This window comes from Amphibalanus amphitrite, unplaced genomic scaffold (genome assembly GCF_019059575.1).
Source record: "Amphibalanus amphitrite isolate SeventyFive unplaced genomic scaffold, NRLGWU_Aamphi_draft 000127F_arrow, whole genome shotgun sequence".
Classification (NCBI taxonomy): domain Eukaryota; kingdom Metazoa; phylum Arthropoda; class Thecostraca; order Balanomorpha; family Balanidae; genus Amphibalanus; species Amphibalanus amphitrite.
The window spans coordinates 670,670-694,807 of NW_024881622.1; the positions used below are offsets into that span (position 1 = coordinate 670,670).

The following is a 24,138-nucleotide window of genomic DNA, read 5'->3' on the forward strand; positions in this document are numbered from 1 at the left end:
CGGGTTCCATCACGCGGGATTCAACGCCCTCTCATCTTCCCTTTCCTCTTTTTCTTCACAGGCGACTCGTCACTTATAAATCGATATTACTAGAGCAGTAACATAATTTAATATCATTGTCGACAACCCCTGAAATTCTTTTAAAAACAACTAGCCAAACAGCCAGACAGCCGTCTCACCAGCATGAGTGCGGCGGCTGTACCGAGCGCCGCTCCTGCCAGCGCGTCCGTCAGGTGGTGTCGGTAGTCGGCCACCCGGCTGAAGGTGATGATGCTGCCGTAGAGCACGCATAAGAAGGTGAGGAAGGAGCGCAGCACCGAGCGCCGCCGGCCGCCGCCGCTCCGCGCCATCAGGTACAGCTGACGACAGATAAACAAACGTTATGGACAGCTGACGATAAAAAACAACAAACAAACAAACAAACAAAGATCAGGTACTGCTCCCGGGGTAACAAACATGAGAGAATTACAATTTCTCTCCTAAGAATTAGAAGCGTACCATCGAGAAAAAGAAGTAACGACAATACCTAAGTTGCACCGTGAAGTGAACAGTCAGTTGTCAAACATCTCAGGCATACATCACGCCCCCAAACATCCCCGACTGTCTTGGCTCCCCACTGACCGCCATAAAGGTAGCTGTGCAGCAGGACGTGGCTGCATGGCCCGACGGAAACGACAGCATCGAGTCAACAATCAGCAGCTCCTCAAAGTGGCTCGTCGAGGGCTTCAGGGAACCGCACTCGAACTGTGAGATGAAGTGGCTGCAAAATAGAGCGGTCACCGGTCAGTTTGAGCTGTATGGCCGGTATCGATGCGTAAGTGCCATGGGTGGCACGTGTTGAGGAGAGACAGGTGGCACAGGCAGTCATTAAACGGCATTGTACCTTTTTGTACGGACTCAAATCAGTCCATTGCGCTCGGATAAATTTGTTGAGAAAGTAGCTGATTCATCACGTGCCCGTCCTAATTTCAGGAGCGTTTACTAAGAGAAACCAATTACTACCTAAAGGTCTTATTAAATTTGATAAAGTTCCATTGTAGTTCAAAATCCACAATTTTTACCAACTTATTTGACGTTTCAGCGTTATGAGTCATTTATCCTTGTAAAAATATTGTCGGAAACGAAAAATTTTGACAAAAAAAAACTTCAGATTTACTGCCTTAGATGATACTTTCCCGTAACTGAACTGTGACTTTCTTATCCGGCTAATCGGTACCCCGAAGTCCCGTGGATGGGGAACGCTTCTTCAGCTTCCTCATTCCTGCATAGAGCGGAAGTGTGCAACAGCCGGCGTAGGCGGTATTGATGACTCAGTAAAATCAATACCAAGATATCGGCTACGTGTCGTGACCGCATTACCTCAGGAGAAAAAAAGAGCGAATGATGTCATGGACGTCTGGAAACGGCAGAAAGCCAAAGAGAGATTGATAACGTTTTCATTCGGTTTATAAACGTGCTTTATTAAACAGGGTTTTAAGTACATTCCGATTTTAAGAGCAGCTTCGTAAAATGAAATAGGATTAGATGTAATGAGATCGGAAAGTGCATGTATACGAGTACGAGTATGTGAAGAACTCATTGCCATGAAACAAAACAGTAAACGATAGCGATGAACGGTTCAATCACGTGCCACTACATGTGAACGCTTAACTAGCTAAGCTTCTTTACGCACATTGACCACTGGATCCAGCAAAACGGTATTGCTGAGCGGTATTGAGAGAAAGTAAGTGTGTTAGGCCCCTTTGAGCCTAACACACTTACTTTCAGCTTTGTGCCTTTCTATCACCTCAGCACTCATTCCCAACTCTCAGCGTGAAACTTAAGCTATTCACCTGTTGTCGCACAGCGTCTGGCTGTAGTTGGTGGGCTGGCAGAGCGCGAGGAACGAGGGTCTGGGCCGCGACACCAGGCTCTTGATGACCTCGGTGAGGGCGAACAGGAACGACTGGCAGGTGCAGTGGCGCGCGCCGAGCACCACGGCTGTCCGCAGTGGCCGGGTGAAGCTCCACGTGATGCCGCGCCGCTGCTGCAGCAGCTCGATCGGAAATATCTGCACACATAACACGGAAAGCGTATATGGTCAACTCAGAGGTCTATGGTTCAATGTTCCCCAGCGGGTAATAAATACACACATACATTATACATATATGTAGGACGTAGGTACTCAACGGGGAAGTATATGATCCAATTACATACCGAGCCAAGCATTGAAACAGCGTTTAACGTTTTAAACTTGAGAAGCGAGCAATAACACGATCGCTGAAAATGTAACAGTCCATGTTTGCAAATATTTGGCACGAAATCACTTGCATGTCACAGACGGAGGCAAATGTTGGTTATGATCATAACTGCAAACTGAAGGAACTAAAAGACGTTAAATAAAGTAACTGATGGCCGTTCTTCTATGCGCCTTATTCCCTAGCGGCTATTGGTGCCGCTGCACGGCCAACCAGCAGTATGAAGTTTCTTTTTGTTTTATTTACATAAAAAGCTTCGAGGCAACAAAAACTTGCGTAATGGGTAACTTAACGGCATGCTGGCTTATGTGTGTGCACGGCATATAGCTTAGGATGTGTCTTTTACTCTAATAAAATCGGTGTTTATTTATAAAAGTTCACGCATAAAAACATATTATAATAATTTATATTTCTGTCTTGCGTCCCAGATACTGAACGCAGAGGGAGTGTGAAATGAATATTTTTGCGTTATGCTTACCACTTACCAGCACAGGCGGCAGGAGGAGTGTGAGTGCCAGCAGTACAGTCACTGACACCGAGTCGCCCTTGTACGGGTAGGTGATGCTAGGGTCGTGGCAGAAGAACCCGGGCGCCACGGGTCCGAGCCGGCGGGTGACCAGCACCACAGCCACCGCTGGCGGCCAGAGGTCACAGGTCACACAAGGTCACAGTCACGCTCAGTCAGAGCGATCAGTATGGGAGGGGGAGTATGTTTGTCTGAACAGCGAACAGACATACAGTTGTTGGTCTTAATGGGTGTCTCAATGGGTCTGAATGCATGTCTGAAGGGATATTCATTTGGTACGTTATAGTTTCTGAATGGTTAAAGGGACCATCCCACCTTAAAAAAGTTAATGTTGGCATGAAAGTGATGTCGCTCGGTTCAGAAAAAGCGAAAACGAATATCTACCAAATTTCATCGAAAAATATTCACAGGTTTTCAAGATATTAGTTTTTTTTTTACTTTTGTTTACTTTTGGGATCTCCGCTGTTTCTAGCGACTTTATTTGCGACCTGCGACCTGCTTTGCGGCACTTGTTGTGCGCAAAGCAGCATATACCGCCGTGTGCTACCAAACGTTTTAGTAAAAGATTTAAAATCGTTAGATCTGCGCTGACGTCTCACATTCAGAGGGGGCATTATCCCCTCTGAATCCAGGTGCTACAACTTTGCAATTAGATATTTTCGATTTGAGGCATTTCTCGATCTTGTGAGTGCTCAAACCAGTAAGTGCAAGCCAGGGACCCCATTTCAGCTATCTCAACTCAAAACTAATGTTACGGTGGGATGGTCACTTTAAACAGTCACATGTCAATTATAGTCCACATGCCTTCGTACAGTTATAGGTAAGTCGGACAACGCAGCTGTGTCTAACAGGTCCTCGTCCTATCCCAAGGGTAAAAGTTTGAACGTTAATACGGTTACATATGCAGGTCAACAGTCAGTTAAGTAATTAGACATCCGAGCAGGCTGACATCAATAATACCTACCGACGTCTGTCTGAACACTCACACAGTTACACCTAAGCACGATGCGTTTGTCGTTCGTCGGGATGGACATGCGTCAGGTGAACAAGCAACAATCAATATGCTGCACCTATTCCTGCACACTGAGAAGGTCGCATTCCTAAATGCCCGAATTAGATGCATACTCGTATTTATAATTGTATATTTGAGAACGGTCGCTCAGTAACTGTTTGAACGGACATCTAGCATGCAATTTACATAGGTACCTATCTAAAAAGGCTTTTATATAACGAGCATACAGACATATAAGTAGGGGAGAGCGGGGCCAGTTGAACCACTTTTTATATATTGACATGCACAGCGAGATCTAGTTGTCATATCGAAAAATGCACAACGCCATGAAAAAATATGCTCTTTTGGCTTTATTTTAAGATATGTAAAATTATGTTTCAAACATATTTTGCTGCCAAACGCATGCTTATAAAACAGCTCTACGCCCGTTTCAAATGACCCCGATGCGAGGGTCAATTGAACCAGCCCATGGGGTCAATTGCACCTATCCTTAACAATGGGATGTTTTCCTCTTTAAGGCCACTTTCTTAAGGAGATATTTTGTCCGGTTTACTTTTCCAAATGCTACATTCAATAGGTCGTTGGAAAGCTAAAAGTGCAAAGTTCCTCATGATAGGTGACATAAAGTACATAGACTATGGTAAAATGGGCGGATGAGAAAAATGAGAAATATCTCAGGCTATAGTGTGCTTTCAAGCAAAAGGCTGGAGAAAAAGGGGTCAAAAATTGAGCTCTGTTAAACTACTAGTTCAGTTTAAAAGCTCATTTCAAAGTTGGACTATTTCCTTTAATGTTTACAGCCCCTTAACAATAACCATTGCAAAGGTCACCGGGGTCCATTGAAACGGCCTGTGGCCCTGTTTCAACTGACCCTCAGAGAAGCGTTTCAATTGACCCCATCCGCTCCCGCCATCTCGCACGCGCCGTAAAGCACATGTCAAACGAGCTGGAGGGACGGCATCATGCTGAATGAAGGGCCAAATAAGGTATTATTCCGGAGCCAGGAGTTCTTCTTTCAGCAAACAAAGGTATATGAGATATCACAAAATATTCATAAAAACGATTTCTCCCAAACGACCCTCAAAAACACAAAAACAAGTGTCAAATCAAAATTACCGTCCGTTTGCCGCCCAAACGCCGTTGACAAAGGAAGTGGTCGAGCGCGGATGCGCAGTGGTGTCGGCAACGCCATATGTTGCATATTGTTGAAAATAAAGCCATGTTTCATCTGACCCCGCGTTTCAACTGGCCCCGCTCTCCCCTACATTCATACTTGATTCATACGGACATTATGATAAAACACTCAGTGATAGATCGTGGTAAGAACGAATATATGCACTATGTACTCTGCAGTTACGTAAAAGCCCACATACACGCCAAAATCCCTTCATCACCCTTCACAGAATAATGAATACTTTACTTCCGAAAATATTGCGCTACAGCTAAAACATTTCCGGTGCTGTTTGTGCGCTATAGTTTGCTATTTTCTTAGGTGTTGTTTTTATGTTTTATGTTGTTGCTGATGTCATCACTGTCAACCGTGGAAGCCGAATGGCTACCCATCTACGCTGGAGTACGAAAAACATCATCTCACAGTTTGCTATTTTATAATAAATATCTTGCCTGAAGCTGTAATGCTATATTACCGTTATAGCACGGCCCGTGCAGGTGTAAAACCGGACTATGCAGACCCGTAAAGAACACATTGGTGCATTTATACCATCTGAATAAACGGCAACTACAAACGAACAGTTCAGAAGGAAGAACACGCGGTTACTATCGTTGTGAGGACGCACGCCCACAGACGTATCGAGTTATACATACGTCCAAAAGGACTTTGTGTATGCATGCACCGAAATTGTGTAGCCGTACTATGAATAAATACCTTGATCTGAACAGACGCCGCAAATTTCCCGAATGACTTACCCATGCATGTCCTCATAGCTCGAGTGTTCGATTGGTGTGATATGTAGGAACACAGGCCAGTCTAACCTTTCTGTGTTCATGTTTCGTGGATCCTGAAACTTACATTCTTCATACACATGGACGAATGATAATAATCGTTCATGATAAAGATTCTCATGTCAGGCATTAATCTAACTACGCTTGTATTTTATCGCAAGATAAGCAACAAACAAAATTAGAATAATCATATAAATATCTTGCTTAATGTAGTTACCATAGCGGTGAATTGTTGTGATGCTTAGTTGGAAATCATAAGACGCTTAAGTTCAAACGAAAACAAGAAACACAAGAAAAGCAAAGAAATCCAATAGGTACGGCAGGGCACCCCTTTTGTAACCCAACTGGGCTAAAACACCACTGAACAGAGATCAAGAAGCACCACTGTTCTAGCAGCTCATGTGAACTATAAGTCTGTTTTTCGTATCTTCTACCTTCACTCAAAGACGGTAAACTCTCTAATCACGTGCTCCAGCGAACATCTAATTAAATCAACACCACTGCAAAGTCAATTTTTATCTCGAACGCAAGATCGAACGTCTGTGCCCTTGGCCTATCTCGTTAATCAAAATGCAATGTTATTTGTCAAGTGAAATGCATTTGCATAAAAACGTGACATCATATTTTCATTCTGGCAAAATTATCCCTTTCTAATTTTATGATGTTTTCAAACAACAGAAGGGCAATGGCGTTGGTCTCAGAAAAGACAAAATGATCGTAACGTTTTCTTTCAACGTTTCAAAGCAAAGGAAATGTGGGTTAGGTGACTGAAATAAGGCGGTGAAGAAGGAGCACAACCAACGAATATCGCCAGAATAACGAACTTACTTCCTTGGATACCAGAAAGAAAAGTGTTGAAGGCGCGGCGAAACACGGACGGTGGTGGCACAGTTCAACTCCGTCATGCTTTCAGCGCAAAATAATACGAAAAATGCATACGTGGGTGTTATTATTGTTATTACCTGCATTTGTGTATCATAATATAAACCCTAAAGGCGTTGGTGATTGCCAGCGGTCAAAAAGTCATGTCAGACGATAAAGATCAACAGCAGCTTTCGACAATACCTAATAGCTGCTAGAACTAAAAATGTTTCGACGGCGCTGTAGTTCAATCGGTTGACAAGTTTTGGTCAGATTTGTCCAAACATGTTGAGCTCGGGAGTTTTTAAAGTTATGACCTTCAGTGGCCTTCACTATTGACCTCAGCAAAATGTGGTATAGGAATACTATATACATATACCTACTGCTGAAAGTAATTGTTGAGAGCTATCGATTCTTGCCCGCGTCTTCGCATCTTTCTTACTTTTCGGGATGATCGCGTGAGGCAGATAGGAAAACTATATAAGATGAAGCAAATCTGCCTGGGGACCCCCAAGTGGGCGTGGGCTAAGACAATTTTGTTATTCGTCCGTGTAAAAGTAACCACAAGTAAATAAAGCAAAACATAAATTAAGCATTTGAAAAAAAATGGCAGAACATATAACAAATTTAGTTTTTTTTTACCCAATGAAAAGGAAGTGCAAGCTTTAAACTATTCTTTAAATGTTCTTAGCAAGAGCGCTTCGCACAATGCAAGTACCTATGAACAGCAAAACGTCCTTGTGTATAGGTCGGTAGTCAGTACCAGGCAATAAACCGTGGTAACGATAATACAAGCGGATTGGAAACAGAATATTGGCAGTTGCAGTAAGAGGCCGAATGTTTTTATGCGACGGCGCCAAAATGAGATTCTCGCGTGCTGCTGGGTGGATAATTTGTGTGTTGTGTATTGCAAGAAATCGTCATTTCTGCGTTTTGTCGTTTACATTTAAAATCGAAGCTACCAAAGCTACTTTCATTTGCTTAGAAAATTTAAGTATTTCACGATTAATTTGATCATTTAGAGGGCACTATGCGTGGTGTTTTCTTTTGAAAAAAAAATGTGGTGCACTGCAAAGCCTTACATACGTATAGGTACATCAACAATGGAGGAGGGGAATGAGTGGTAAAAACCTGCCGTTCTGGCTACAACCCAACGAACCAAGAGGAACAAAAGATTAAAACAGGAGATGTCTCACATGCCACCTATTCGCTTTTCTCACCGAAACGGCTCTACGGGCTCAGTGGGTTGGCGCCGTGGGTCACCGTGACCGGCTGAGTGGGATGAGGACTATTCCGGTGAGCTGCATTTCAGAAAGGAAGATTTCGAAGATGATCGGTCATTTCGCACCAGCATGCAGAGACAGCGCCGTCGGCTCAAGAGCGGCGCAGTCCTGTCAGTATTGACCAGCGTGGATTACGCGATGCCCCATGTGCACAAGCGGCCAGTGAAACTAGCCATGGCATCCGCACGCCACTCACACCAGAAGCAGGCTATGAAGGGCCAGACCGATGCGTTCTTCACGAATGACAATATCAGCTATCAGGTGGCAACTACAACTGGTCGAGTGTCCGACAGTTCCTGGAGAATGAGGCGGTACTCCGGGTCACTGGTCACGTTTCAGCCCCGCCGACGCCTCCCGAATGGCACCATCACAGCAGGAGTGACAGCAGGATGGTGCTCTTGTCATCCAGGAGCCAGTGGCCGCGGTGGCGAAATCCACTGAAATGGAGGACCTGGATGACAGCGCCAAGGCCTCCCTGGGACACAGCTCCGGCGCCTTGGCACGCTCGGCCACCAGGCGTAACAAGTACGGTGCCTCCGCCAGCCTACTAATCTATCATGGGGCTACGCCGCTGGAGGTACGACTGGAGAAAGACGAGGAAGACATCGACCTCACCGTGAGGATCTGCCAGATTTGGAGGCAACTGCCGAAGACGGAAGCTAACAGGAGCCAGCTGCTAGTCTGCGATCAACCAAGAAGTGACGCAAAAGTGACGAAGATAGTCGTAAACCGAGATGTCGAACTGACCGGAAGTCGTTTGCAATGATAGCCGCGACGTCCTTAGGACCCTCCTTCCAGAGATGTATGCGACGGTTTTCAATCTATTTGCTGGAAAGTGTGGAAACATGGTAACTGATAAGTGAGACAGACACTCAAGACAGCGATGTCCATCGAAAGTCAGGAAGCAGGCACCCCAGCCACTGGTGCAACCCGATCGAGGAGCGACAAGAGGCCAAAGCTCATCAGGGTCAAGAAGATGTAAGGCGGGGAAGTGTCGCTGATGAAATTGGGAGGGCAGGCGAAGCGAAGTGACACTTGAAGGGGTGTTTTGTGACGTTGGTTTGAATCGTGACGTTTGGATGGTTCGTTGTGACAGGACTGGTGTCGATTAGCATGTAAATAAAGAGATCAAACTCCCATGTATGTACAAGTATTTTTTTTGTGGATGAGAGTAAGAAATCAATTATAATCAAATCAGTGGCATACGTTCCCTCACCACGGTGAGGAAAGTGTAACCAGCAAACGTTTGGTAAATAGTTGCCATTATGCAAAAATGCAGCAATAAACACGAGCACGGCTAGTCGATTGCTTCTTTATAAGTTTCATTCACATAAACCAATATTTTTTATTGCCTGTGAGAGGAGATATCGAAATATGGGCACGAAATATTCGGTTCTGTTTTCGGCCTCTTACTGCAGCCGCCGGAATCCTGTTTCCAATCCAGTACTACTGTTATCTGTGTACAAGCGATACTCTAGCTTAAAGGTTTTTTTTTCGATTTTATCTGCGCAGCGAAGACGAACTCCAACACGAGCAACAAACTCCTGCAATGAGTGGTGGGCCATGCGGTCAAGATTTGAAAACTATACCCTAAAAACGTGCTGGAGGGGCAAAACATCTTTGAGTGAAGGTAGAAGATACGAAAAACAGACTATAAATTCGTTTGTATGCGATATTGTATTGAGTTCATCGAAGAATTAGAAAGGAAGAAGCAGTTTCACGGACAGTTAACCGTTTAAAATATCAATCGTAGCAGCGGAAGTGGTTACTTCATCTCAGTTGGGCGATATGAAACCCATTCCCTTGTGGTTAATCGCATGTGAAAGTTGAGAAGATTGGTCGAGGTGAATGGTTCATCGATTCCACAATCCAGATATCATTGAATGTGCAATTTGGAACCTCATTTTTTTGTTAGTCGATAATCTGACCAGTGTTCTACCGGTTGGAATAACCCTGTCATATACCACAAAGCAGCTACGATACACATAATGCATATTGCATGACGCTGCACTTTGGCGATGTATCCAGTAAGGACTAATGTCCTTGCCGCGGCTGCCACGAGCCGCGGCACGGGGGCCATCTCTGAGATTGGTGTCAGTCAGCTGTCAGTGGAGCAGACGGGAGGGGCGGATATGACCCACAGTCCTCTCCCTCCCCTTCCCTCCCATCCCCTCTCCTCCCACTCCCGGCGCGTGCTTGCTGCGGTACGGCGCGTGACAAACGCGCCCGCTGTGAGCGAGCATATTGAAGAGGTGTTTACGCGGTTTGTACGAGGCCACGAGTGCGCTACGCTACGAAACTTCAGCATAAATGTTAGGATGGAGCGTGAATTTAATATAAAGCACTTACCACACATGAGAAAAATGAAGTCCCGAGCATATGGCAGGCTGCTTTTGGCCAGTCTCTTGTACCACAGCTGCTTCCCGAGGGAATTCTCAGAGCTCTCCGACGAAGTCATGCTGCAAAGGAAACATCAAAGTTAGTGCTGCGAGCTCCAGTGGAGGATGTCTTACGGCTTCCGACTTCCGTTAAGAGGAACACCGTTCAGCATGACGTGACACAGCACTTTGTTTGATCCTTCTGAAAGACCGCATAAATTCACGACGCGGTAAGCGGCTCCGCGCTAGACACCGTCGTTTATTATGAATGGGTGTTCGCAAAAATATGTCATGATTTCGTTACGCCATTATCGCCAGCTCAAATAAGCAAGGATCAAATGTCTTGCTGAAATGTGTTGTCCGGATCTTCAAGTTTTGTTATACACATGTATCAGTGCCTCATGTCAAACCGGGCGCACCCCACACGCTGTTTTCAATATGAACCCCTTTTCGGCGGATGCACGTGTCACCTAGAGATTACACATAAGGGTTCATTCGCACGCACGTGTTAGAAGTGATAACACGGACGGCCTTTGCAATCACTATCATCAGCCGAGACAGATTCTTGGCTGTCTTCCTGTAGTCCTTGGACTTCAGATATCCCACAGGTAACGGCCGATGGGGTTGACACCAAGTGAGCGGGTCGACCAGGGGGTAAGGGTCCTCCTGCTCAAGAAACGGGCCCTAGCATTTCGTTTAGGCACCGGAGTGCAATTTTCGAAGTGTGGACTTGGGCCCATCCTACCTGTGCGCATGTCTGCAGCGTTTTGACCATTGTCTTGCCCCGAGTTGCCCCACATTTCTCGCTTAAACTTCTAGAGCACTCCCACGCAGCAGTTTTCAGCGGCAATGTTGGTGTTTCAATTTGAAGTCTTAAGAAGAAGGCCTCGCGGCACCATGAGCGTCTATCGCAAATCAAGCAATGACCTTCGGACTGTGGAGCTGGTGTTCTTACCTAGCCTTTGAGGGTGGCATATCTACCCAAACCGTTTGTTCTGGCCGTCGGCGCCTCCATGAAGGTGGATGTGTGCTTCACTGGTTGACCGGGCGTGGCCGGTGAGCGGTGCTCAGAATTGATTTGGTTTTTTTATCCTCAAAGCAAAGTAAATTCTTAGCCCTTTTCTACCCTAAATAGCACCTATTGATTCCTGACCTTGTAGGGTATAATCCCCATGTCATTATCAATAATATAATGAGACATGTTGGACCGCACCCCGCATCTTGCGCGAGCTCGCAGATGGTCAGGGAATGCATCTCGTTGACCAAATGGGTGATCTCTTAGTAGTTTAAATGACTATAAATAATTCTTTTTCTCGGACTTTCGAGGATTCATTTGATTTTTAACGATCACTTTGGTAGTAAGTTGCATGTGCAGTAAAAAAAAATCGCCTTGCAAGGGGTGCAGCGGAGGCATCAAAGCATGCACCGAACTGTTGTAGCACGGAAACTACGGGCATCAAATCCAAGTGCTTTTTGGCGATATTTGTTTTTCGCTCTGTGCAAGGCAAGATTTTTAAAATTATAAATTAAAATGCATATGAAAGAAAACTTGAAAATGTCCTCTGTCAAATGGGCCTAAATACGTGCACGTGCGTTCAAGCAATTTTTCCTACAAAGCCATTAGAATCATGACATATTTTCGCGAACACCCTGAAATACGTGAATACGTGACACTCGTATTTCGGGCACAGAGTGTCACGCATCGGCATGCAGTCTCTTTCCATTACTAACTCCGTCCCATTTTACCATTGCCCATTGGCATTAGCTCGCTGTTACTGCACTGCAAGATGAGCTCACCGCCTTTTCACAGCATGCCTTGTCACACATGACGTGACTTTTTAACTTTATACTTACTCTATGCCAGCGATCGCCGTGGTCGAGCCCCGTGGCTCAGACTCACAGGAGAGTGCGCACGGCACCACCATCACAATTCAGTTGTGAGCTATCAGTACCGACACGGGTGTGTGAGTTAAAACCAGTGAGGAAAGTGCCCCTGTAGGGCCCGCTCAAAACCGTTGGTGAGCGATTACAGCTGCTTGTTGAGCAGGTGCGATATGGTGGCCCTGATTCCGTCACAGTTGACTGCAATATAGCGTTCGGTCTCGACGGACAGACCCTCAGCCTTGAGTTCACAGAGCCCTCAGTTGCTGACACATTCACTCTCCGATTCACGCTCAGGGTACTTCGCTAGCTTCGCTTCACGGCACAGCCACGCGCACAGCGCACAGCGCACAGGCACAGTCCGTGATTTCTCGCACTGACGCACACACCTCCCTCGCGTCCACACAACGCAGGCGCGCCGTCTCCGCGCTGTATCTTTCCACGCTCACAGGCTGATCACAGCACTAAGGGCGTTCTCCGTGCGTCTCACACTCCCGCAGCCGGACTGGAAGCGCTGTCACACACTGGTCGGGACCTCAGGAGCGGTCGGGGACCCGCCTCAGCACCTCTCAAGGTCACCAGCGACCCATCCTCTCTCTCGTTCTTATCGCCACAAACAGCGACCGACACGTGAGTGGCGTACGGCGGAGCTCCGGCCGCCGGAGCCACTGAACTCCGTGCTCTGCGGTCTCTAGGCCAGCACTGGTCCAGTGTCGCCACCGCCGCCCCGCCGCCGCCGCCGCCCCGGTCCGGTCCGGTCCGGCCCGGCGCCAGTCTGGTTTTAGAGTGGGCGTCACGAACTGCAGGCCCAGCGGTCGGCCGCTCGACATGTCACGTGACTCACACGTCACACACACAAAACTGTCACGTGATACGGTAAATAGTCCACATCAAGTAGTGCCGCAGGCCGCTGAGTGTCGACAGCAAGGCCACATGCATTTATGCTCGGGAGCGAGTCTAGAGCTTTCCTATGAGTGCAGTGCCTACACTCGGTGTTGGCGGCTAATGAGTGATGACTACTGAGCACTGCAGAGCGATGCACTGTGAGATAACGTGCGATAATGTGCGACAGGGTGTTAGCTGAGGCGACGACCCGACGACGATGCAATAACAAACGCAGCCCTAGCGCATCAATCTTGGACACCTTACGGAGAGAGATAAACAAACTCGTCCACTGGGTCAGGGGCTGGCTCAGTCATCAGACACGGGACATTTATGTCGCTTATGAACCTTGCAAGGTTATGTAGACATAGACAACATTTCCGGAATGTGGGAACATTGAGCTGTGGTCGAACCAAGTATATAACCACCTGGGTAAAGCTACTCTTATGTAAGTTATTATATAATTATGCTGCAAAGAACATGGCAGCAGGCTGGTCTGGGACCGCAATATGTATATGTAGATTGTAGGTAGGTAGGCATATTTTACACATACCCACATGTCAGGCACAATATCAGGATTAGTTTCACGGTTCTCACCGAGTGTCATTTTTGCCATAGGTATAAGTAGCATAACAGCAAGACCTAGCTCAAAATAACTAGGTATATTTAGGCGTCATTCCCACAAACCTGCCAACTGTATATCGGAGATGCACCAGACAAGCACTAGCCATCAGAACAGAAACACAGAAACATCCCCCAAATCGGCAACACAATCTGCCGGGCGCGCCTCGCGCTGGTTCCAGATATGGCACCGCGGTCATTGACTGATATGGTATCGTCAAGTCTCACATGGCATGTGGATATAGCTGTCACTGATAGCCAGGGCCGCTATGGAGGCGGGGTCGGCGATCACCTATCAGGCTGACGTAAATACCCGAGCGATGAGAACTGCGCCAACTTTAGACATATAGTTATACATGGGCTACTGTGAGGGACTCGAATACTGTGAACGGAAAAGAGCATGCGAGCGGATAGGTGGGATGCGAAACGACGAAGGAATATTGTATCCCACAGGACAGAATAGGTATATAATAGGGTGGAATAACCGCACCGAAAAGTCTTTTCTGACTTGTCTGTCTGCTTTGAGAAGAGCTCCCTTTCTTAAAATTCCCTTATTTACTTGTCTACCGCGCCCCACGGGGGGGGCTATTTATAACCCCCCCCCCCCTCCCGTTTTGCTGCAATAACTTACAAACCGCTTGACGTATCGACGCCAAACTTTCAGTACCTTCGGCTGCATCAATTTTACACCTTGTGTCAAAATTTGAACTTCGTACCTACTATAGGTCGGCCGGAAATGACGTCAGAGTGACGTCATGTTCGGCCGATTTCGACGCAAAACATTAAACCACGGCAATCGCTCCCAAGAGCTCAGTTTTTAAGCTAGACCCAATTTCTTTGGATGAGAGGACTCAAAATAGACTGCGCTATCAAACTGCTATCTCAGATTTTCAAAATTTTGAAAATTTCGAAAATTTTATATAATAAAATTCAAAATTTATATTTCTACATTTTTTCAAAAAATTTTTAACTTTTCGAAAAAAAACGGAATATATGTGATAGAACGCATTATTATGACTAACTCTAGCAAGTTTTAGCTAAATATCTTCAAAAATGGCCAAGTTACACGCATTACTGCAAAAAATTAACAATTATTAATTTTTCAAATCAATTTTTCAGCACGAATTTGACATCGTACGCCAATATAAATAGCACCATCGTGTTCCTGGGCTCAAACTGCATCCAATAGACACCTTTTTTGTTGAAAAATTTTAACTTCAAAATTTGACCTTTTTTGACCTGAAAGTGACCTGACCTAAGTTAAATTTGACTCAAAATGACCTCGAATGACAAAGACGACATCAAATTCGAAATTCTTGGCCTAAATGGACCATAAAACATGTGTCACGTGACCGACGGATGATATAATATTTTCGTGACCTGTGATGACCTGACCTTGACCTGAAAATCAAAGTACAAGTTTGGTACCCTCAGAGTATCTAGAGCATCTGTTCATGAGTGTGTGAACCAAAAATGAGCCTGATCTGACTTGTAAGACGGCGGCCAGAGCCCAAAACGTGAAGAAGCCAAAATACTAATAATTTTTACTTTGACCTGACCTGTGACGTCATCGGTGACCTCGAGGTCAATGAAATTAGGTTTCGCTCGACAATTTTTCCGGGGCTATCAGACGCCGTTTGAATTTTGACGATCGGCCCAGTAGTTTCGGAGTCTCTCTCTCTCTCTCTCTCTCTCTCTCTCTCTCTCTCTCTCTCTCTCTCTCTCTCTCTCTCTCTCTCTCTCTCTCTCTCTCTCTCTCTCTCTCTCTCTCTCTCTCTCTCTCTCTCCCTCTCTCTCTCTCTCTCTCTCTCTCTCTCTCTCTCTCTCTCTCTATCGCCCCCTAGTCTCTACCTCCCACAGTCCCACAGGCACTGCACTCGACACACAGACAAGCCACATCGCAGCTGTGTGTTCCGCATGACCCCTGCACTGGCGACCTCAGCTATAGGGCGGAAAGGAAGTCAGGCTGCGGACCCTGATCGTTCACCAGGATACACCAACTGAATAAACTAAGCCACAGCTGACATTCTGATGCCACTTGCTGCCACCTGATCTCCACTTGTCGCCTAACCCAGACTCATGACACACCAAAATACCTATCACACATAGGTATCACACATAGGTATAGTGTGTGATATACAGTGTATATATAGTGTGATATACTATACAGTGTGATAGCAATTGACATCCTCGTCCATTCCCCAGGTCAATGGTTTCGGTGACTTTCAAATTCAGCAGGCCCTTCCTCGGTCAGGCTTGATGGATCCACCGTCACTTTGCGCGGTACTTTTAAAGGGACTATCCCACCTTTAACATGGGGTTTGAGTTGAGATAGCCAAGTTTGCGGCGAGGTTCAGAAACCACTATCTATCTAGGTTGCAACCCCCGCGGCCTCTTGGTGTTGAAGAAATTCGTTCCCTTCATTTGAAAATGGGCCTTGTACAAGGCCCTATCTTTAACATGGAGCGACCGTTAGTGTGACGTCACCTCGTTTAGTCATTCTGATTTAAATGGGTTTGTCCGTTGAAAAATCGCTTAAAACTTGGTCTGAACTTTGTTGTGGTGCCTACAGAGTAAAAAGAATCAGCTTTATGACAGTAATGTGGCCTGGGGAAGGATGTAATTTTGGGCTGTGACGTCACATATTTGAAAGTTTGTGTTTGGAATATGGGAAGCCTAAGATGTTTAATGAAAAATAAATGCCAGAACCGTGTTCCTGGTCATCCAATCTATAAAGTCGGGCACAATTTAACTGGTTTTAACAACATTTTAGAAGGTGGGATAGTCCCTTTAAATAAATCCTCTCCGTATGCGGGCAGGTGGCGCCTGAGTAGCGCTCAGGCGCTAACTGCCCACTGGTGACCCGCTTACGGCGGGGACTAATTTTGTAGACCTACTGTACCAACAAATCAAAACTTCAACGTCCATAGGTGGACGCAATCCACATCCATCCATGGACACTGGACAGGACTGCAGTCCTGTCCATCGTGTCCTGTCCTGTCGGGTTGTTTCTCCCATCGGTCTGTCTGTTCCGTCTGTCTGTCTGTCTGTCTGTTCCGTCTGTCTGTCCCGTCTGCCTGTCCGTCTATTCTTGTCCCGTCTGTCTGTCTGTCCCGTCTGCCTGTCCTGACTATCTGTTCCGTCTGTCTGTCCCGTCTGTCTGTCCCGTCCGTCTGCCTCTCTGTCTGTTCTGTCCTTCCGTCTGCTTGTCCCGTCTGTCTGTCTGTCTGTCTGTCTGTCTGTCTGTCTGTCTGTCTGTCTGTCTGTCTGTCTGTCTGTCTGTTTGTCTGTCTGTCTGTCTGTCTGTCTGTCTGTCTGTCTGTCTGTCTGTCAGTCTGTCCCGTCTGTCTTTCGGTTTCCTATCTGTCTGTTCCGTCGGTTTGTCCGTCTGTCTGTTCGTCTGTCCGTCCACAGACGAACAGACTAATAAATTATTAAAAGGTAGATTTTGAACAGTAAGATGCCTTGTTCGTGTCTGTGTCCTAGCCTATACAGCATATACCTACACTAGTATACATACACACCTGGAATGCGATGTGGACTTGGCTTCAGGAAATGAGGAAAAGTGGGAAGGCGATAGCGTTATCGGCCATCGCTGAATTGTGTACTGGTCTTTTAACTGGTGAATCTTTTGTAGTTTGTACGATCTCTGTAATATTCAATTATTCATACAGCCTCAGGAAAGATGGGCATTAGGTATATGGCGGCCTATCACAATGCAATTAATGAAAACATGTTATTCTTATTTTCTATCTCCCAATCGTGCAAAAAGAAAACTCATTCGCAGCAAGAGTCTTGTTGCAGAAAAAGGCTAACTTCACAAAATCAGTTATGTCACTCAATCGAGCGTTTGACCTCCTTTACCGCACTTCACAGTTCACACCATGCAGCTGCAGGTGGTGCCAGCACTCCCGAATCCGCTTTTACTAGTTTTGGGGCGCACAGTGGCCCCAGTCAAATCTCGGCACTAACATTGCGAGCCGAACAAACTGTGGCATTCAGCACAGTGGTCCAGTGGCGCACAGTGGCGCGTTATCAGAGGTCCAGAACGGGAACAGGACGTCTGTCCGTCTTCCAAACGTTTCCCGGTTTAGCGGGCACCAAACAGGGCTGACCTGACACAACCGAACAGCACCCGGCATGGACCACCTGCAGCGGGCTTGGCGGAGCGCCCGCCATGAGGCTATCTTATCTGCAAGATATGCTATCTCTCGTCACTTATAATATTAGTTTTTGACGATATGTGAAAGCGGTGCACCGGCTCGGACGTGATATAAGCATCAACGTTGTCGTAAATATCTATGTTCAACTGAGGTGACCACATGGTAGCTCCTGATCATTTTCTAGCTCAAGCTTGAAAAACATTTTAGTTACCTAGCACTTCATGGTTAACCCTCGCCGGCCGAGGGGGGGTGCCGCCCCCCATAGGGTTTTTTCGCGATAGCTCCGAACACGCTGGCGATAGAGAGCTGAAACTTGGCATACCTGACCTTTGATCCAAGCCGCATCTTTTGACACCAACCGCATTTTTGGGTCAGGTCAGGTCACTGACCTATGACGTCATAAGTGAACCTCTGCACGGTCTTCAGATGTCGCAACTTCGCAACGCCCTCACTGCCAGAGGAGATGTCACAGGGAAATGAAACTTGCAGGATCTAGTATCCATTATGAGTCTCACAACTTGTATATCTCAGATTTTTCCTAAAGGTCATATGAGGTCAGGTCATTTTCGTGACCTCACCATTATAAGTCAATGGGGAAAAATGAAAACTGCTATTCTGGCGCCGGAAACGATCTCCAACTATCTCAAGCACACAGAATCGTGATTTGATTCACTCCTTGCAAGGTTAGATGCGTCACTTCTGCAATGTTGACCTTCCGTGACGTCATTTATGACGTCATCAAGGTCATATTAGTTTTTCGTCAATAACTCCCGATCAAATTGAGCTAGCGAGTCGAGAAAGCCACCAATGGACTCAGGAAGACCTGCCGAATCGAATGATATGCGACATGACCTCTTTCGACCAACTTCGTGACCTGGGGGTGCTGACCTGACCTTGACCTGAGGTCAACACCCCAAATTGACCTGACCCAAACAAAAAGTATATCATTCGACGCGCCTGAGCGAGGCGAATACGATGCTGCCAAAATCGCGGCTCTGCGGCCGTTTTTTTGCGAAGTTATTCACCAAAAACTGAACCGTACCCTGGGGCACTTGACCTGACCTCGGAGGTCACCGGTTGACCTAGGACCTTAAAATCGGGTACCAGTCTCTGCGTCTCGTAACGGCGCACACGCTCGTTTTTTCCGCGACGCGCTTGCTCCACCAGGGGCGAAACGGCGAGGGGGGGGTCGTACCCGCCCTCTTGGTACCCGCCCCCCCCCCCCCTCGGCCGGCGCGTATGTAGAAAACCAATAGGTCCGGCGAGGGTTAAATAATTAGCAATGTCTTCCAACAGATTTAAGGAAGTCATGGTAGTCCGGGCAAGAAGTGTGACGCGCGGTCCCATGATAGTGGATTTCCAGGACAGCCGGGTGTGATGAAACCAGTGGGATGTCCTCAGCATGTTGCGTTCGAATTGACGATAAAGCCTCGCCTCGGTGCATAATGCAATGCATTTACCATGAAAATTAAATGAGGATTATTCGCTTATCAACTGCAAAACCATGGGTTACTAAGTAGTTACTAGTTAGCATAAAGACCGTTGCTGCGATGCAAAATAGATAGGTATAGACGTCTATGCATTATCATCTCTCGAAAGCTTTTCGATGCTTTGAAAAAAGCTTCGTCTTAAAAGAAACGAGATAAAAAACTATTGCTCATTTTAATAGGTAGTGGGCAGTGTTCGCCACGGGCCCCAAAATCCCCAGCCCAGCCCGGCCCGGGCCCATGGGTTCAGAGCCCGGCCCAGCCCGTAGCCCGCTCTTGGCAAATATTCCAAGCCCAGCCCGGCCCGGCCCGTCAAAAATAGCAATCTAGTTATTGTCTTAGTCTATGGCTATAATAAGCATGATTGATTACACTATTTTGAGAACAATTCAAATTGCATGAATATTAACATGGCAATCATGACTCCCTTCTTTTCAATGAATATAATCATTTCAAGCACCTATGGCACAAATTTTAACAGTAACAGCAAGCACCTCAGTCAATTAGGTCATGATTACACACCTATAAAAAGTTTACATGATTATATTAACTACATTCTATGAGTAAAGTTATCTTGCAAGCTGATGTGTGTGAACATTATCATTAATAATTGGTGACTCTAATGCATACTTGAAGGAAGTATTTGCAACATACTCTATACTTCCCAGCACTTACCAGCAGAAAAAAAGCTTGACTTATGGGAATTGATGAATCTGTCTGGGATTGACCTTGCTGTTAAATTCACTCCATAGATGCTGCAATATCAAAAGCCTGAGAAAGCATACAAAATAGGTGACACTAACTTTAGCACTGTCTTCCAAAAAAAGAGAAAATCCATCCATTTATCAGCAAAACTGATTTAATCTATTTTCAATTCATGCCCACGTGTCAACCGAATCTCTGTGGACAACTATCTGCTACTTTCCTTGCTATTTTATGTTAGGCTCTTTTCAAGATATGGATATCGCTAGCAGCGTAAGCAGAAAACATGGTAAGCTTGAAATGTCATTGGGTACTTTTGCGACTTGTACGCATCATCATCATCAATCGAAAATGAGCGAACACTTCTTGATTGTCGCAGCTGCGGCAGGTAGCGATTCTGACGAATTGTATAATAAAACATATATGATCAAGTTTTTGTTTTGTTTTTCGTTCGAGTTTTCAGACTTCGTGATTTTGGTTTTATTTTTCATTGGTTTAATTTTGTTTTCACCTTGATACTCACTTAAAAAACGTATTTATTTGATATACTGTTGTGTATACTACCTAGATGCCGCCACATAAACATAGCGCCGCCGCCATGATTGCACATTTTGTTGAGAAGGGGCTGGTTTGTTGTGATTTATTTTGACAAATTTATGGACATTTAAAGAAGCTTTCATCGCGAAATACTCTGTAGAGTTCCTCGTTACTTACAGTGTGTTTTGTGAGTATCCTTTTAAGGTTCTGTTCGTTAAAAAGCCGTCGGTGAAGGAAAAAAGACTGTGTTGGAATTGTCTCACTATCGCCATATATAAGTGTTAACTTAATGTAGCCCTGTAGCCCATCATTGTTGAGTGGCTTCTTAGTTTTTGGAGTTGTAGTGCTAAGTAAGTTGTTCTGATGACTACATTTTAACTTTTATTAACAAACTAATGATGCTAGAGATTCTCTGATCTTTTTGGTTGCGGAATTTTTATGAAAACCCTCCTATGTGTGACATGATGTGATATTGGATAATTCTCAAGATTCCCAAAATTCAATATCAAGTAGGTTTTCTTTCACATTGCTTAAATTTGGTTTAGTTTTTGTATTTTCCCAGTGGGTTTTGTTTGCATCAGTTTCCAAATTTTCTTAAATTGACATTAGTCGCAAAACCCATAGTGCACAAAGTTCTTGGCCCGGCCCATCCATAGCCCGTTAACTAATGATATTTGGGGGCCCGGCCCAGCCCGTAGCCCAGCCCGGCCCGTGGCCCGTTGGGCTGGCCCGGCCCGTGGCGAACACTGGTAGTGGGGATGGATAATTAGGACTCTGAATAGCTCGCGCCCCGCTGAGCTTTTCAGCCATACGCGCCCTGCTGGGGGGGGGGGCAGATTCTGCCCCCCTGTCTAACTTCCGAATCGATGGTCGTAGAAAGACGGGGAAAACGGCAATCGAAAGCTCTCAACAAGGCGGATCTTAAGAGCCCATTTTTTTTGCTTAAGTAGGTCAGAGGTCAGGTCAAGGTCAGGTCAAGGGTACAAAATGCAAGTTTCTACAGTATCGGCCTTGCACCGTAGTTGCCGAAGAATGGACTGAGACTGATTGCCCAAAACGTGTTCTTAGACTACCAAGACAATGTTCGTTGCATACAATGTCATTCAAAGGTCAAGATCAAGGTCAGGTCAGGTCAGGTCAGGTCACCAAAAACAAAATATAGAAAAGGGTATGTGCGACACATGTTTTATGGGTCATTTTACTCATAGAATTCAATAGGCACACTCAATAAGTGATATGGACCACCTCTGGATGAATTTCAGGTCGAGGTCAGGTCAAGGTCAGGTCAAGTGAGGTCAAATTTTGAAGTTGGTAGTTAAGGCCTAAAAAGGTGTCTATCTGATGCAGTTTTTTACGGCGAATCGAATGGTGCTATTTTTGTTCCCGTACGCGGTCTAGAACTTAAAAAAAATCATTTTTAAATTTTTTTGTGTGTTGTGACGTCATAAAATTTTGAATAACTCCCACACTTTTGAACTGATTCTTCTAAAAATTGGTATGTAGGTGCACATAAACCACTTCAGTTCTCTGACATATATTCTGTTTTTTTCGATACATTCAAAGTTTTGGATTTTATAATAATTTTTCCAAAAAAGTCAGTTTTTTAAATTGGGCCAAAATCCCAAATTTTCAAAAAACCGAGATAGCCATTTGATAGAGAAAGTAGAATCACGTATTACCTTTTTTGTTACGTTTTGATTCCTTTAAAAATGAAGATGTTAGCGACGTTTGAAATTTTGCCGTTTTTGAGGCGAAAATGGCGAACATGACGTCACTAAAACGTCAATTTCTCAAAAAAATTCCGACGGATTTCGCTCAAATTTTCAGGGAACGTGTCAAATTGATGTATAATAAGGTACTGTAAGTTTGACGTCGCTGGCGTAACGCGTTTAGAAGTTATTTGCGAAAAACGGGAGGGGGGCAGATTATGCCCCCCCCCAGCGGGGCGTGGGTTAAATAATAAACATTCGACAAAGTCAACGAAATGACTCAACACAAATACCTAACAAAATTTTCATAACCCGAACAAATAATGCTTATGAATTGACACAGAAGCTCAGAGCCATAGATACAAGACCCACATACTTTTACTTGATGGCTATACTCGTACCGTGTTTCCGGCCATAGGCAAGCAGGATACAAAGTGTAATAAATCTCACAACCTCAAATTAGCACCGGGCCACCACTAGATTCGCCTATCCATGATAAGTGCCTTCAACTAACCTGGGGTCGAACCTGACCTTGACCTCAGCGCGTTCTTCCATGGTCAGAGGTGTGGTCGGCCGGTCCTCCATGCCTGTCGTCGCTGCAGCGTTCACCGTCACCTCTGAAGAGCTCCCGACGAGCCACTGGCGACGCTGCTTCTCAGCTCGTCGCCGACGCGTCTACCGCCTTATCTCTCGCTGGAGGGGGGACCGGGGGGGGGGGAGGCGCGAGGGGACATCCGGCGCGCAGGTCGGGTGGGATGTCCAACCGCCGCGGCAATTAGATCGGCCGCTGGAATATTGGTAATAGGTTTAGTTAGGGGTAATGGGTTTAGTCCGGTGAAATATTAGTAATAGGTTTAGTTATGAGTAGTGGGAAACGGGTGCAGATGCATGTGCGTCCTGACTCACGTGACATTGCCAAATGATGCTCATTGCGGCGTGCTGGCGGCGCACCATCTTGTAATGAATTCAGTTACTTCTCTGTTCCGAGAGGTCCAGAACCATTTGTGTTAAGCAAGTAAGGGTTTTGTTGAAATGCGATATGCGAGCCAGCGCAAAAGAACTACAAAACGGAATGCTGCACTAATGGTTCAATGGCAGGGCGCCCGGCAGTTGAATCAAGTCGGCTGTTTCGTAGCAAGCTTGTGCTCTCCCTTTGCCCCTGACGGAGATGACTATGACCAATGGCAGGAGCTGAATAGTCTTCGCGTGCGCCTTAGCGATTTTGATTCCATTGGCAATGCCTAAAACAATGATAGTAAGTGCACAAAATATAAGTTTTTTTGCTGACATACTTTTAATTGGTCTACTTTTTATTTAGTAAAAAAGATCACTGTTTTGCTTATCTAAATTCTTAATAGCCGATTTAAACGTAAGATGCTGAGGTCCGGACAACAGGTGCGTTGACAGTGCACTTTCCAGCTTGAAATAGCAAGACCATGCAAGACCAACATGTTGCAATTTGCATTCATTTATCATGCTGCTCAAAATGCATATGATGAATTTGCCGTCGGCTTTTACATATTTTGTTCCTATGTATACCTGGATTAAAAATAATTGGTTCCAAAGACAAAACCAATTATTTTAGGTTGCGCCATGCGCCAATACCAAGGCTGCATGTGAAAGGGCGGATCATTTGTAAAGGCTAGACGTACATATATATTTTTACATAACAATAAAATAGCATTGGCAAGATTGGGAGGGAATACCTAACAGTTAACAGCGAATAATTTGAATATAATCTTCACCCTTATCAACGAAATAAATTATTGGAAAATAGTATACACTGTTGATTAGGCTTATTCAACCTAATGCCAACAAAGGAACCCTGCAATAGATTCATCAATGGATATCATTCATGAACGAATGACGCTCTAATAAAGACATTTTCGGACGCGTC

The 24,138-nt window shown here is 45.5% G+C and overlaps 1 protein-coding gene across 5 annotated transcripts in view; it reads right to left on the bottom strand.

Annotated features, from left to right (window-relative positions):
• The window catches only part of LOC122381790 (phospholipid phosphatase 1-like), a 34,769-nt gene that overhangs the window by 1,088 nt on the left and 9,543 nt on the right, over positions 1-24,138 (bottom strand). For 2 of the 5 annotated variants that reach the window (XM_043366425.1, XM_043366427.1), the window contains 5 exons: positions 10,231-10,340; positions 2,723-2,871; positions 1,833-2,050; positions 622-760; positions 180-359 (listed from right to left, as the gene is read on the bottom strand). In XM_043366425.1, coding sequence (XP_043222360.1) covers positions 180-359; positions 622-760; positions 1,833-2,050; positions 2,723-2,871; positions 10,231-10,340 — 796 coding nt within the window. Of the gene's footprint in view, positions 1-179; positions 360-621; positions 761-1,832; positions 2,051-2,722; positions 2,872-10,230; positions 10,341-12,113; positions 12,929-19,968; positions 20,207-22,755; positions 22,935-24,138 lie in introns of those variants that run through there. The other 3 variants (XM_043366423.1, XM_043366428.1, XM_043366424.1) reach the window with 3 other exon arrangements.